Here is a 15,521-nt window from a genome sequence, read left to right on the forward strand (position 1 = left end):
TTATTTTATTTAATTATTAATACTTAATTTTTAATATTCATGTGTTTTAAAATAATTTTTTTTTATTAAATGAACAAAAATTTTTGTTTTTGCAGAATGGAAAGCTAATGAATGAGACATTGAAGGAGGAGGACACAAGCGAGAATGGATCAAAGTTTGATGACACGACAGTGATTTGCTTAACGCAAGAGGGTGGCTCATTGTCGGACAGTGGAATATCTGATAGTGGCAGTGAACAAGAATTGAGTGAACGTGAACGTCGTTTGGCAGCACTTCGACGTTTGACACGTTCATTGGAAAGTCAATTGGCACCGGGAAGTGAGGCATTGGCGGAACTTTGGAAGAGAGTTGAGGACGCGGAAGCGGAATTACGAACACTTCAGAAACAATGTCGCGAACTCATTGTTCGAACTGCTGCCAGCGTTGAATCTCGTTCAACAAATCGAGCATCTAGCCCCGTTAATTTTCCAATTTCAATGTAAGTTTCACATATATTTACATAAATTACATATTTTCTTTTTCTTTTTTTTTTGTATAAATAAGAAAACTAAAGCAAAAGCCGAATTGAAAAAAATACGACAAAAAGGGAAAAAATTAAATTATTTGTGAAATTGTTTGTATGGTATTAAAAAATCGCGTACATATAATTTTGCATAACGTGAAAATGAGAAGTTAAGAATGACGGCATCTATTTTATAAGAAGGGGAGTCGTCAGTTCATAATATGCTGCCCCTATAACGCGCCTTCTCATTTGAATATAAGAACTTAACTTTGAATGAACAAATCCTTCTCCGAGTTTTCACACAGTACAGCTCTTTGGGTTCTCAGCTTTCAATGTTTTTTTTCACCAATTTTCAAATAAATTTATTTTTATATTTTTTTCTTGTCAAAAAAAGAATACAGAATATAAATACCAAATAAAAAATAGAAATAAAAAATATTTTTGAATAAAGGTAACAAAAATTTGATTAACAATTCATTGGGGGCACAGTTTTTAAATACTAGAAAAAATTGGAGTAAATAGTAAGATTTTAAAAAATAATAAAATCGATTTTTAATTTTGTAAATTTTTTTTGTTTGTGAAAAAAAGAGAACCACTGCAGTGTGTATGTGTGTGAGGGGGTCAGCTGTTGAAATGAATTATAGCTTTTCATAAGCATCCTCACCATCTTTTCTCACCCTCGTTTTCCAGCACAATATGTTCAAAGAATTCTGAATTTTGGGGAATAGTGCAATTGCGAGACAAATTATTTCTTCTTAATTTGAGCTAAATTGCCCTTAAGGAGGTGATTTTGATTTAAAATTACAAATTGTTGTCATTTTTCTTCTATAATTTAATATCTACAAAAAATGATTTGCAATATTTATCAAAAAGTAATATTTAATATAATAATAATTATTAATTCTCTAATTTTTTTTTTTTTCTGAAATCAGATTATCTAATGACAATACAGAAGTTACAATTATTTTCACAGCTGAGCCGTTATCACTGGCCACCTCATTTAACTTTGTTTTAAGGATGTTTTTTTTATAGTTACATTTAATCACTGACTTCTTGTGGTGGTAATAGGTTTAGTTCGGTTGGGTGCGAAACGTCTCCTATATTGCGTCGTAAAAAAAAAAGTTGTAAAAAACTCACGCCCGCTTCCACGTCCATCAATTCGTTACGCTCTTCCTTTTTTTTTCTCCTCTCCTTTATCGCCTTGAATTTTCGACTTATACAAGACTCTATCTATATATTATGCAAACAATTCGCATCGAATTTATAACAATAGTTTCTAAATCGCTCTTTACGCTCTGGTATTACGTGGAGAAAATTTTTTTTGTTAAAAACTATTTTTTTTTAAAATTAATTATTCGAATTAATTTTTTTGCAAAAAATTGGAATGAAAAAGGAAAATAATTTTTTTTTGTTTCAGAAAGCGAAAGAAAGTGACGAGTCCTATGGACTCAGAGGCTGAATGGAATCCAAAACAAAAGAAAAAGGGTTGTGTCACTAATTCTGGCGATCCAGAAAGCGAACCAAGTGAACCAAACAGTTGGATTTGGCGTATTTTAAAAGCAGCCTTACCATTTCAACTTGCGCTCGTCGCTTTATTTTGTGCAGCATGCCTTTTGGAGCCACATTGCTGTGAAGCGGCCAACAGTCTCAATTTATCATTGACGCCACAATTGCGTTATGTTCGAGGACCGCCTCCAGTGTGAACACTGCAAAAGAAAAAAAAAAAAAAAACAAAATCTGAAAATAAGTCAATTGACTTTTTTTCTATTCTAATATGATGATCAAAAGACTGAGAGATCCACGAATTTTTCGTGACATTCATCACGTTTATCCAAAAGCTTTAAAAACAAACAAAATTTTGATATTCAAATCGATTATTGAAATAATTTCGAATTATGTGTATATTATTAATAACAATAATATACCATTTTTCTTAAACGTGATGTACATTTCTGTCACCATATTCATCGGTGGACAAAAAAAAAAAAAAAAAAAAGGATTGATTCCGAAAATATTTGAAAGTGCCTTTGGCCAAAAAACGGAATTACAACCGCAGGGTCAAATTTCTTCGATTTTTGTTAAAATCGAGATCTTATGCAACTTTATAATTTTTATTTTTAACGAAATAAAAAAAAGAAGTAAAGAAAGGTACGTATATACAATATATAGTAGATTAGAACATTTTTTCGAAGAGTTTTTAAATGCGTTTTTAATCGTGTATACGCGTTAAAGTATATAGTGGATTATCTAACGCTTAAAAAGGTAGATAGAAATTAGAAGAGGATAATTGGTAACGATATTGGCACCATTGTGCGATGCAAAAATATTTTTTTTATACCAGAAATTTGCATTGCAATTATTTTTTTTTTTGCTCAGAATTAGAAAAATTCGATATTTCTGAATTTTTCATCTCATCAAGTGCCTCAATATTAAAATGAAAGTAAAAAGAAAAATCAAATTTGATTAAATCTTATCTGTCATTTAAAAAATTGAAAAATTTGAATTAAAATTTGATTTAATAAAAATTAAATTAAACTTTAAATAAATTTCAATTTGAAGTAAATATTTTACCAAGATAAAAATTCCACATTTTTTAATATAAATGAAATTTCTATGTAGAAAACAAAAATTTATAATATTTTTTTATAAAAGAAAAACATTTTAAAATTCCATTTTTTTAGCAGAAATTTTTTATACGAATTGATACGAAAAAATGAAAAAAAAAAGATGCCCTCTATGAGTAACACAATAAAAGTGCCAATATTGGTGTCGTTTTTTATAACAAAAAAAAAAAAAAAGGAAAAAACCGAAAAAAAAGAGTGAAACATAGTTTTGATTGTAAATATGTATAATAATGATCGATAATCAAAGAACAGATAATAATTTGATAATATAAGCTCTACCTGCGAAGATATACTATTTTTTCAGCGTTTGCATGCAATTTTTTTGATAGATTACACTTCTCATTATAATAATTTATAATCTAGAATCTATATTTGTATCAGTAACCACGTGTGTCACACGCTTTCTCCGCTTTTCTGCTTCCCAGATTTTAAGATTACGTCTTCTCGTCCAAGAAATTTAAATTTTTTTTTCTTTGAAGGAATTTTCTTTTTTTTTTATCTTTCTCAAAAGAAATAATCGTTTATCGTATTCATTAAAAATAATTTATTGCTTCCTCGTGGAGGAAGCTATGTAGTCCTTTCGTTTATAAACTTTTTAAAAATGGTGAAAACAAATTTTCCTCTATATAGAAACATGTTATATGAGATCCTGATCAATTGTCCGGATGTATGTATGTGTGTGTGTATGTGTGTGTGTGTGTGTGTGTGTGTGTATGTGTGTGTGGATCGTTTTTGTGAACACGATATCTTTAACAGGTTTTAATGGATTTGGATAAAATTTGGTAGGCTTATTTAACACATTAATCTCTCAAAAATGACGAGAGGATTTTTAAAAATACCCCAAAAAAAAAATTTTATCGTCTTTTTTCCAAAAAATTTTTTTTAATTGAAAAAATTTTTAAATCGAAAAATTTAAGGTAATATATAATATAATCGTCTTCTTCATGTCAAGATGAATCGATTGATATATATAAAGTATAGATTTGATTGAAATTTAAAGAATTAAAGAAAGTTAAAAAATCAAAAATTCTCATTTTAGCTAAAAAATGATGTATTTATTTAAATTCATGTTTATATATGAAATAATTTTATTCCCTGCATTGAAACGAATCGATTCGTATATATAAAGTTTATGTTACACTCAAAATTAATTAAAATTTTCTTTATTTTTCAAAAAATTTAATTAATTTTAAACATTTTTAATTCGAAAGTTTTTAAATCAATCAATTGAATTGGACAAATTCATTGCTTCCTTCACGAGGAAGCGAATTTTTTGCTTCACACAATGAGGAAGCATAATGTTTATGAAATAAACATAAAGGACCCCCTACTTGTTTTAAAATTATTCTAATAAACAATTTAATTATTCAGTAATTAATTAATATTCATTAGTATTAATTATTATTAATTAATATTTGTTAATACTAATTAATATTAATTAATATTTGTTAATACTAATTAATATTAATTAATAATTGTTACTAATTAATAATTTTAATTTAAAAATTTTGATAAATATAAAATCGTATTATTCAAGAAAATATTTTTCATGTGAGAAAGGTGAGAATTTTATTTGAATTAAAAATTATTTTTTCAATCAAGAATTCCATTTGTATTTCCGAAATATCAATTTTTTATAAAATAGAAAAATATTTTTTATCACAAAAGGGTTATTTTGATATATAGAAACATGAAAAGATAGTGAAGCTAGTTTTTATCAAGAGTCGCGCAGGTAGAAAAAAAGAAACAATTAAAAATGAAGAATATTTTTTAAATAAAAAACGTCCAGAGATAGAGAGAATATTGACAAGGACAAATCACAACGAAATGTGTTCAAAAAAAAAAAAAAAAAAAAAAGAATTTAAAACTAGTCATATCAGAAAGAGAACACTTAGTGCTCCATTTCTCTATAATAGAATCCTCTTTAATTTCCAACGCTCACCGAAGTTACATTTTTTTTTTCTGATTAAATGTTTCTTTGTGTTTTTTTTTTTTTCTATTAAAAACGTTTACCATGTAAGCGTTGCACTTTGTACTATATTTAAAGAATTTTTAAAGGCACGATGATTAGCGAAATAAAATTTTTTTTTTTTGCCTCTTAAAAGCGTTAATTTTCACAAGTAGAAGAAATGCTTTTTTCATAAGTCTGAATTTTTCTTTTTTTATTAATCATTAATGCCAACTCCATTGCGTATCTTTTTTTTTGTTATAAAATGTACTTTTATTGATAGGATTTTTCTTATATATCTCTAACATATAAGACTTATTTAAAAATATTTATATGTTTACGAAATACGCAATGGAGGATTTTTTTTTTATCTCTACGTAATTTATTATATATTTACAAAAAAATATAGTGCGAAGAGCCAATCATGCATGTTATGTTGTAAAGTTATATATTGTTTTTTTTTTATTATTATATATACATATATATTATTTTTATAAAATGAGTTGCAATTTCGGAGTTTGGTTGAAGAGTTGTTTTTTTTTGCACCAACTCGAAATCAACATAATATAAAGGTAGATAGCTTTTGGCTCTCCTGTGGGACCTAAAAATTCACAGTTTATTGAAAAAAAAATCTATATTTAGAAGACATTGAAAAAAAAAACCCTCGGGATTTATTTTTCATTTTCACGAGGGATGCACAAAGAAAATCTTTTGAGTGAAACTTTAAATAATTTTAATTTTTTGTTATTTAAAGAAAAAAAAAAAAAATTAAAAACCAATTTAATTTTACTGAATTTTAAATTAAAATTTTTATTTAAAGACTGATTTTCACAAAACTTATTAATTTTACTAAAAATTATATTCTAAATTTTATAATTAAAATGCAATAAAATTTAGTTACACAAGATAATTAAAAATATTTAATTATTATTTTATTAGAAATATTTTAATTAAAAAGAAAAATTTAAAGATTCACTCTAGAGATTTTCCAATCGAGTACTTATTCATCGCTAAGTTGTAAACAGTGAGGATAATATTTTAAAAGAAATTTCAAACAAAAAAACAAAGATACAAAATTTCTTTTTTTTTGATTTCTGATAATAATTTGAAAAAGTAAAGTATTTTTTTTGTTGAGATTCTTTTAAATAATGATCCTTGGAGGATAAATATAATTATTTACGTGTTTGCAAAAATTTCAGTATACGCAATAATAATATATGTTATACATATATGTAAAAAGGGTATTCTACGATTTTCACCATAAATGTATTTCTACAGAATTCTATATATTGTATACTTGAACAAGTATTTTACAAAGTTCGTGTTTTGCTTTACAAACATGAAAAGACAGATTACTGTAATTTTTATTTTTATTTTTTTTTTTTGACATTATCATGTAAAATCTTCTGCCTTCGTAACCCAAAGTCCTTTTTTTCTTATATTAGCTGACCGGAAATATTCTTGTCAGCATTATAATAATTGGACGAGGTTCACCGCCTACCTTAGAAAATAATCATGATAATGTGTATAAAGTACCTGAGAATAAGATTATATATATATTAAATATTTAATGAGGATCATAATAGTGCCGTGTATATTATAATATACAGCAATAATGGTCGTTGTTAATTCAATTTTAATCGAAATTATCGAAAATTCCTTCAACATATCTTGATATTGAAAAAAATATCTAAAAAAGATAAAAGGTAATTTGAAATTTCGATAAATTCTGATTAAATTGAAGCTTTATATATGTGCTTTTTTTGAAGATATTATAGCGTTAATAGCATAGCTATAATTTGCATGCGGTTTTGAAAAAACAAAAAACAAAAAAATAAAAAAAAAGAGATTAGTTGTAAAACGTGAGTTTTAAGTGTGTAAAAATATTTTGGATGATTTAATTGCAGTAGATAATCTTGTAAAAAAAAAATTGTACAAAAAAAAAAAAAGAAAAATCGAATTGCCCCCTTTTTTTGGGGGGGGGGAATAATTCTGATTTTCGACGAACTATGACGATATTTGACGAGAGACAAAAAAAAGATTCCAACCAATTAAACAATCGCTTTTCCAATTTAGACGTAAATAAAGAAACTTTTTCGTCAATTGATGGAGCAAAGGATTGGAATCGAATGTCCAAGTATTTTGATACTGCCACGATTTTGCGACAATTTCTTGAATCTTTTTTTTAAATATACTCCACACGAAAATCGGTGGAGACAAAAAAAAAAGATATGCTCAATAGTGATTTTTTCACTACAAGAGAGAGACTATAGTGTCAAATGTGATGAAGTTGACTTTTGGAAAAAAAACATTTTTTAGGCATTTTTTACTTTTTATAAAAAAAAAAATTCCAAAATTAGGTCATAAAATACTAATGAATTTTTTATTTGTATCAATTTCATCAATTTGCACACGACTGCGAGCAATTTGAAAAGGGGGTGAAAAAAATTTTTTTATTTATTTTTTTTCGAATTCAAAAGTCTTAGTTTTTTTTAAACTAAACAAGAAAAAATAAGACATTTGTGATTTATCACTTTCTTTAATTATGTCAATAATAGAAAACGATTAATAATAGATCGTTTTCATTATTGTCACACAGAGAAAAAATACAACTGATGCCAAATATTTTTTTTTTATTTTTAAAGTAGATTAAATAATGTAGTCTATATAGTTTCTTAATTCTCATTAATGGGATATTAGAAAATTTTACAATTTTTGGTCAGTTGATTTTTTTCTCCAATTTTTTTTTTTTTTTTTTTAATTAATTTTGTTCCCAATTTTTGGTGGGATTTATATTATAATTCTTCGAAAAAATTGATTTAGTTTCGACAAAAAAAATCAAAAAAGCAAAAAAAACAAAATATTTTATCTCAAATCTGCATGCACTTCATTTTTGTTACGTGTAGAATTTAAATATAATCTATACGTTTGTCTTCTCATTCGATATTGATTTATTATATAATAATAGAAAATAGTTTCGTTCATTTTTTTTTCATTCATCAATATTGTTCATTTATCATTTACTATCGACATCATTTTTTTCATTAATTTTATTTTTCGTTATAACAAAACATACGATTTACTAACATTAAAATATAGTTTTTGGTTATGACATTATTTTCCTTTCTAAAAGGAAAAGGCCGCTATGTTTTTTTTGGAAACGTATGATAATAAAATTTGTTTCAAAAAAAAAAGAAAAATTGTTTTTATTCCCTGTGTTTTTGTCCTTTTAATGAAAATCCTACAAAATAAAAATATAATAAAATTACAGACACAGAGATCTATCTTACTGACTGATGATAAAGCAGCTGTTTTTCTTTGCAAATAGGAATATAAAAAATTACCGACATAGAAATCTACCTTACCGACTGATGGTAAAACAGGTTTTTAAAATATAAAAAATTACCGACATAGAAATCTACCTTACTGACTGATGGTAAAACATGTTTTTTTGGAAAATAAAGATATAAAAAATTACCGATATAGAAATCTACCTTACGAACTGATGGTAAAACAGTTTTTTTTTTGAAAATGAGAATGTGCCATTCCATGAGTTTTTTTTAGCACTTTTCGGAGTAACCTTTCCAAATTAAATGAAACATTACTACTACTACTACTACTACTACTAAATTTACCTTACCGACTGATGGTAAAACAGGTTTTAAAAAATAAAGATATAAAAAATTATCGACAAAGAAATCGACATTACCAACTGATGGTGATGGCAAATATAGCAGACGTTTCATAATAAATAAAATAAAAAAAAGAAAACAAACATTGTTTAATAAATTGTGAGTTAACTATTTTCTAGTACATTATTTTTCTTGTGTGGTATTAAAGCGTGAAAAATAAGGAAAATTTTGATCTTTAAACTAATTTATTTGGAGCAGCAGGAAAAAAGTGAATTTTTTTCATTATTTATTGTTGTATTTTTTAAATAAACGTTTTTACTTAAAAAGTGATTATTTTGGACCTTTATATTAATAAATATTATAAAAAAAATGTTTCATTTAATTTGGAAAGGTTACTCCGAAAAGTGGTAAAAAAAACTCATGGAATGGCACGAATATAAAAAATTACCGACACAGAAATCTACCTTACCGACTAATGGTAAGACAGTTTTATTTTCTTTTTTCAAAAAATCTGTTTTACCCTCAGTCGATAAGATAGATTTCTATGTCGGTAAATCTTATATAATTATTTAAAAAAGAAAACAGTTTAAGTATCAGTCGGTAAGGTAGATTTCTATGTCGGTAATTTTTTATATTCTTATTTTCAACAAACTGTTTTACCATAAATAAAATTTGACAAATTTTTCTTTGATACAAAGAAAATTTTTTTGTTTATGTATTTTAAAATTATTTCATGTAAGGAAATTTTTTTTTTTTTATGAATATTTGATTAAAATAAAATTTGTTATATAAAATCACTTGAAATTTTGTAGGAGGTTTATATATTGGTATATTGAAAGAAGAAAAAGAAAAAGTAGAAGAAGAAGAAGAAGAAGAGTTTCGAATAAGCGACATTTGAATGCAGAGAATTGAGAGGGGTTAAGAGTACTTAACGTAGTTAAGGTTGATTTCAAGAGCGTAATGCCGACCATTTCAGCTTGAGCAATAATGATTATCCAACGATTGATACAGGTAAGATGATTGCGCCGTTCCCGAGCTCGATTGTAGCGGCCCCTATAGTGAGATCTGGTCAAAGGGCACAGCCGCTATATTATTAGACTCACACCTGTGTACCGACACAGGAAGAGAACACTGTAAAGAGTCCCACTGTATCTGAGCCCAATTGTTTCGTACGACTTTTTAACTTTAATAGTCCCCAAGCACAAATCAACTTGATTTCATATTACAATTTAATATACCAATAAATATATATATATATAAAATAAAGTTTATATTTCATTTTTTTTTCAAATTTAAAAAACAAAATGTAATTGCAAATTTTAAATATCATTTTTTTTAAACATACCCCAATAGCATGGAATATTCCATTCATATTTCTGAAATATCAAATAATCGATTATACTTTACTATTATCAAATAAATATTTCCTTGAACTAAATAAATTTTATTTGAGTCAATTTCATTTTATTTGTTTTAAATACATCAATTATTGATTTACTATATCATTTGCTATAATTAGAAAAATGTTTTTTTGAATCAAAGAAATATTTCTTTGATATGGAGTAAAAGAAAAGATTTCTTTAATTTGAAGAAAATTTAGTTTTTGATTTAAAGAAAATTGTTTAAAGAAATACTTTTTAAATTCAAACAAAGTTTTATTTTGTAATAAAATTTTTTTTTAAATCAAATAAATTTTTGTTTAAATTGAAAAATATGATTTTCGTATCAAAGAAATTTTTTATTTAATTCAAATAAATGTTTCTTTGATCCTATATCAATGTTAGAATTTTATTTTATCTAAAATGCACAAATTTCTGTCATTTAAAGATAATTTCTTTGAATCAAAAAAATTTTAATTGTAACTAAGAAGGTTTTTTTTTGTTTCAAAGAAAATTTTATTTTGAATGAAAGAAAACAAATCAAAGAAATTGGTTTCTTTAAATCAAAGAAATCTTTTCTCTCGGTGTATATAATAAATTTATTATTAAAAAAATGTTTCCACAGATAAAAATTTGAGGTCAATTAACGACGTTAAAGAGACAATTTCATAGACTACCATACCGATTAAATCTATCGTTGTCATTATAACTTTGTTATACCTAGCGGGGCTTTTGTTGCTCGCACTTAATGGGGAAACTTTCATGTTCTAATTTGTAATTTACGACTTATAAAATGGGTGGGAGAAAAGAGAGAGAGAGAAAGAGAGCTATCGGTTGGAAAAAACTTGTCCAGCGAAAAGTCACTTAAAAGAAAAATGAGGTAGGAGGGAGGGGAGGGGAGGGTGAAAACTTAAAATGGAAAGGTTTAAAGGTGGCAAATGAGTGAGGACAAGAGGTATTATTTTTATGGAAGAAGTCCCTCGGCGAGTAAATGGGTCTCTCTTACGACTCATCGGAGGAAATAGGTGGGGGAGGGGAGAATCTTGAATTTCTCCCCATTGTCCTCCATCTCTTCCGCTAAAATATCTCTCTCTCTCTCTCTCTCTCTTTCACTTTTTCTCGTATATATTTAAGAAAAGCGAGAATCGCCTTTCCACCCTTGCTTTCACGGTTAAAGGGAAAAAAAGGGTTGAGAGCTCAAGTTGTAAATTACCAAGAGGGCATTTTGATTAAATTTTTTATTGTAGCGTCGTTATAGTCTCTACAACCCCCCTCCACCACCGTTGCGTCTGGGTGATTTAATAGTCACAAACGGTTAAAGTGTATACGTATATACATAAATGTGAGAAAACGTTTTTCATTATATATTCGTTGAGATCTCTCTGATATACTATTTTGAGAGCTGTATAGTTACACAGAAAACTAAAAGGTATTAAAATAAGCTGCAACGCTTCTTATTTTAATCAAATTTTTCTTATTTTAATCCATTTTGGTATTAAAATAAGTAAAAATGGATTAAAATAAGAAGCGTTGCAGCTTATTTTAATACCTTTTAATTTTCTGTGTATAATTAAAACAAAGTTATATGGGGCCATCCATAAATAACGTTGCACTATTTTTCACCATTTTCGACTCCCCCCCTCCCCCATGTTGCACATTTTGCATACATTAGCGCCATTTTTTCTATTGAATGTTGCAAATTCTTGACCCCCTCCCCTCCCCTTCAAGCGAAACGTTATTTATGGATGGCCCCCTATTTCAAGTTTAAAGGTGAGATTTCTTTCGATAATTTCCTTTTTTGAAACTAAGAAAAAGTCATATTTTGCACTGAGAAAAAAGGTTTGAGCTGACAACCAAATATTTCATTTAATATATGTGCAACTAAAATTTTTTGATTGACACAACTAAATTTTAGTTGACATCAACCAAAGTTTGGTTGAGACTACCAAATTCTTTTTCATTTTCTTATTTAGTCGTCTTAAACAAACTTTGGTTGTTGTCAACTAAAGTTTAGTTGTGTCAACCAAAAAATTTTAGTTGCACATATATTGAATGAAATATTTGGTTGTCAGCTCAAACCTTTTTTCTCAGTGTGGGTAGTATTTTAGTATAGAATTTGTAGTGTTTAAAATAAAATTTAACAATGAATAAATTTAAAAAAAGGAATTATTATTTATTATTATTGTTATTATTACTATTTATTTAACATCAATGTTTTTATAAAGTTTCAGTGAAAGAATATTGTGTTTGAATTCGGAGAGTTAAATTATCATTTCTACACAGTAGAAACAGTGCAGTATAGTCAGACGTAATGGCTGCCAGATCAAAGTTTATACTACTGAAAATAGTAGCGCGAGATTATAGAATAGAGGCATTAGACAAAGTGCATAGAAATGTAATAACTGTCTTTTATAAATTTATTATATAATAATCATATAGTTTACATAAACAAGTTAAAATTAAAAAATACAAGAGTGCAGTCAGTAGATATAATAATAAACAATAACATATAAAAATAATATTATTTTGCTCGAAATGTAAAAAATAAAAATTTTCCAAAGGAAAAAAAATTCGGGTAAAGTGTTTACAAAGTTCTTGAAAAATACACTTGACCTTCTATATTAATGAGACACTTGTATGTCTCAGTAACACGAGCTCTAAGGTATTTAAAAAACTTTTGTAATTTCATACACACACACACTCTTGTTACTGAGACAACGGAACTTTTTTAACAAAAAAAAAATCCACGATAAGAATTTCAGTGTGTCTAAAATTGTCTGTACTTTTAATTATTCAGACATCGTAGCGTCTCAGTAACAAGAGTCCTAGTGTATTTCAAAAACTTTGTAATCTCTTGTAATAAATATATTATATATTATAAATATATTATTAATATTTAGGTAAATTAATACGATTCTTTTCAATTTTTCTTGAAATTATAATTATTGAGACACTTGAGCGTCTCAGTAACGGAGGTTGTAGTGTATTTCAAAAAATTTATAATCACTTTAATTGGATTATTATTCACTAATCTTTGCAGTTAATTAGAATTAAAGTTTTGTATTAAATTCATATGATTCATGATATCATTTTCCAAATACAGTGAAACTCTAGTTTATTGAGACAGAGATGCGGTCTAATAACAGTTACATAACACGAGTTCCAGTGTATTTGAAACTAACTTAGTATTACAGTGATATTACCCAACAATGTTACTATAACATTACTGTAATATTACCTTACTATTATTAGTATTATTATTACCTCAATAATGTTACTGTAATATTACTGTCATATTACAGGTTATATTACAGTAACATTACTGTCAAATTATAGGTAAAATTACAGATAATATTACAGCAACATTACTATTAAATTGTTGGTAATATTACAGTAATATTACAGGTAATATTGCAGGTAATATTGTAGTGTAATATTACAGTATAACATTACTGTTACATTGTAGATAATATTACAGTAACATTACTGTTACATTATAGGTAATATTACAGCTATATTTCTGTTACATTTTTGGTAATATTACAGTAACATTACTGTCACATTATAGGTAATATAACAGCTATATTACTGTTACATTTTTGGTAATATTCCAGCAACATTACTATCAAATTATAGGTAATATTTCAGTAACATTACTGTCACATTATAGGTAACATTACAGTAACATTACTGTCACATTATAAGTAATGATACAGTTATATTACGGTCACATTTTTGGTAATATTACAGCAACATTACTATCAAATTGTAGGTAATATTACAGTAACATTACTGCCACATTATAAGTAATATTACAGTTATATTACTGTCACATTTTTGGTAATATTACAGCAACATTACTATCAAATTATAGGTAATATTACAGCAACATTACTATTAAATTGAAGGTAATATAACAGTAATATTACAGGTAATATTGTAGTGTAATATTACAGTATAACATTACTGTTACATTGTAGATAATATTACAGTAACATTACTGTTACATTATAGGTAATATTACAGCTATATTTCTGTTACATTTTTGGTAATATTACAGCAATATTACTATTAAATTGAAGGTAATATAACAGTAATATTACAGGTAATATTGTAGTGTAATATTACAGTATAACATTACTGTAACATTGTAGATAATATTACAGTAACATTACTGTTACATTGCAGATAATATTTCAGTAACATTACTATCAAATTGTAGGTAATATTACAGTAACATTACTGTCACATTATAGGTAATATTACAGCTATATTTCTGTTACATTTTTGGTAATATTCCAGCAACATTACTATCAAATTATAGGTAATATTTCAGTAACATTACTATGAAATTGTAGGTAATATTTCAGTAACATTACTATCAAATTGTAGGTAATATTACAGTAACATTACTGTCACATTATAGGTAATATTACAGCTATATTTCTGTTACATTTTTGGTAATATTCCAGCAACATTACTATTAAATTATAGGTAATATTTCAGTAACATTACTATGAAATTGAAGGTAATATTTCAGTAACATTACTGTCACATTATAGGTAATATTACAGTTATATTACTGTCACATTTTTGGTAATATTACAGCAACATTACTGTCAATTTGTAGGTAATATTACTATAAAATTGTGAGTGCTATTTGTGTGCCGTCATAGTGAAAAGTGATTTTTAAACTCATTTTTTGTAAATTTACTAATACTCCAATTATTAAGTTCAAGTTCAATAATAGTTCAAGTGTTCCATTAAGTCGAGTTCCAGTGTAAGAAGAAAAAAGTCCATAGCAATAAAAAAAAACACCTAATATCATGATTATTATCAATTTTTTTTTTTGTAAATACAATTGTGGAAAGAAAAATTCTCCTTTGATTTTGTAAATGAAAAAAGAAAAAAAGGAAGAAGAAGAAGAAGAAGAAGAAGAAAGAAAAGTGCATCATCGTGAACGAGTTTACGAAGTTAGTCGCGTTGCGCATGGGCTCAACAAGTGTTTCTTGGATGTAAAACGGGGATGCCGCACATAACTCCATCCTCCTGGCGGTAACCGCCGCCTCCATGAAGGAGGACACCAGAGGCAACACGAGATTTGTGTTGGTATCCTTGGCAAGTAGTGATCGCACCTAGGTGGATGTCGCGGCGGCGCCACTTGGCACAAGCCCCGCCCCCGCGAGGCAACCCGATCCGACTCCCGTCATTCATGGCCGAGCCAAAGGCTGTGCGCCACTCACCTCCGGCACCGTCCGGCTCCGGATCGTAACCAAGACAATATCTTCCTCTCTTTCCTCTCTCTCACTCTCTCTGTGTCTCACGCACACACCTGTTCACCGTCGCGAATTATCTAGCGCCCCCAAAAAATTTGTGCGCGACTATGTAGTGTGATAAATGCAAAAAGAAAAAAATTATCTTCTTTGCTCACATTTT

General features: G+C 27.1%; 1 protein-coding gene across 3 annotated transcripts in view; it reads left to right on the top strand.

The window, feature by feature from the left end:
- LOC127279266 (klarsicht protein) overlaps nt 1–4,986 on the top strand; it is a 127,100-nt gene extending 122,114 nt beyond the window's left edge. For all 3 annotated transcript variants that reach the window (XM_051301517.1, XM_051301516.1, XM_051301515.1), the window contains exons 19-20: nt 96–478; nt 1,920–4,986. In XM_051301517.1, the coding sequence (XP_051157474.1) occupies nt 96–478; nt 1,920–2,205 (669 nt within the window). In that variant the 3' untranslated portion in view covers nt 2,206–4,986. The remainder of the gene's footprint in view (nt 1–95; nt 479–1,919) is intronic.
- Nucleotides 4,987–15,521: the final 10,535 nt, after the last annotated feature.

The sequence above is a fragment of the Leptopilina boulardi genome, unplaced genomic scaffold (assembly GCF_019393585.1).
Source record: "Leptopilina boulardi isolate dan_hultmark-lab unplaced genomic scaffold, ZJU_Lbou_2.1 LbouV2_214, whole genome shotgun sequence".
Classification (NCBI taxonomy): domain Eukaryota; kingdom Metazoa; phylum Arthropoda; class Insecta; order Hymenoptera; family Figitidae; genus Leptopilina; species Leptopilina boulardi.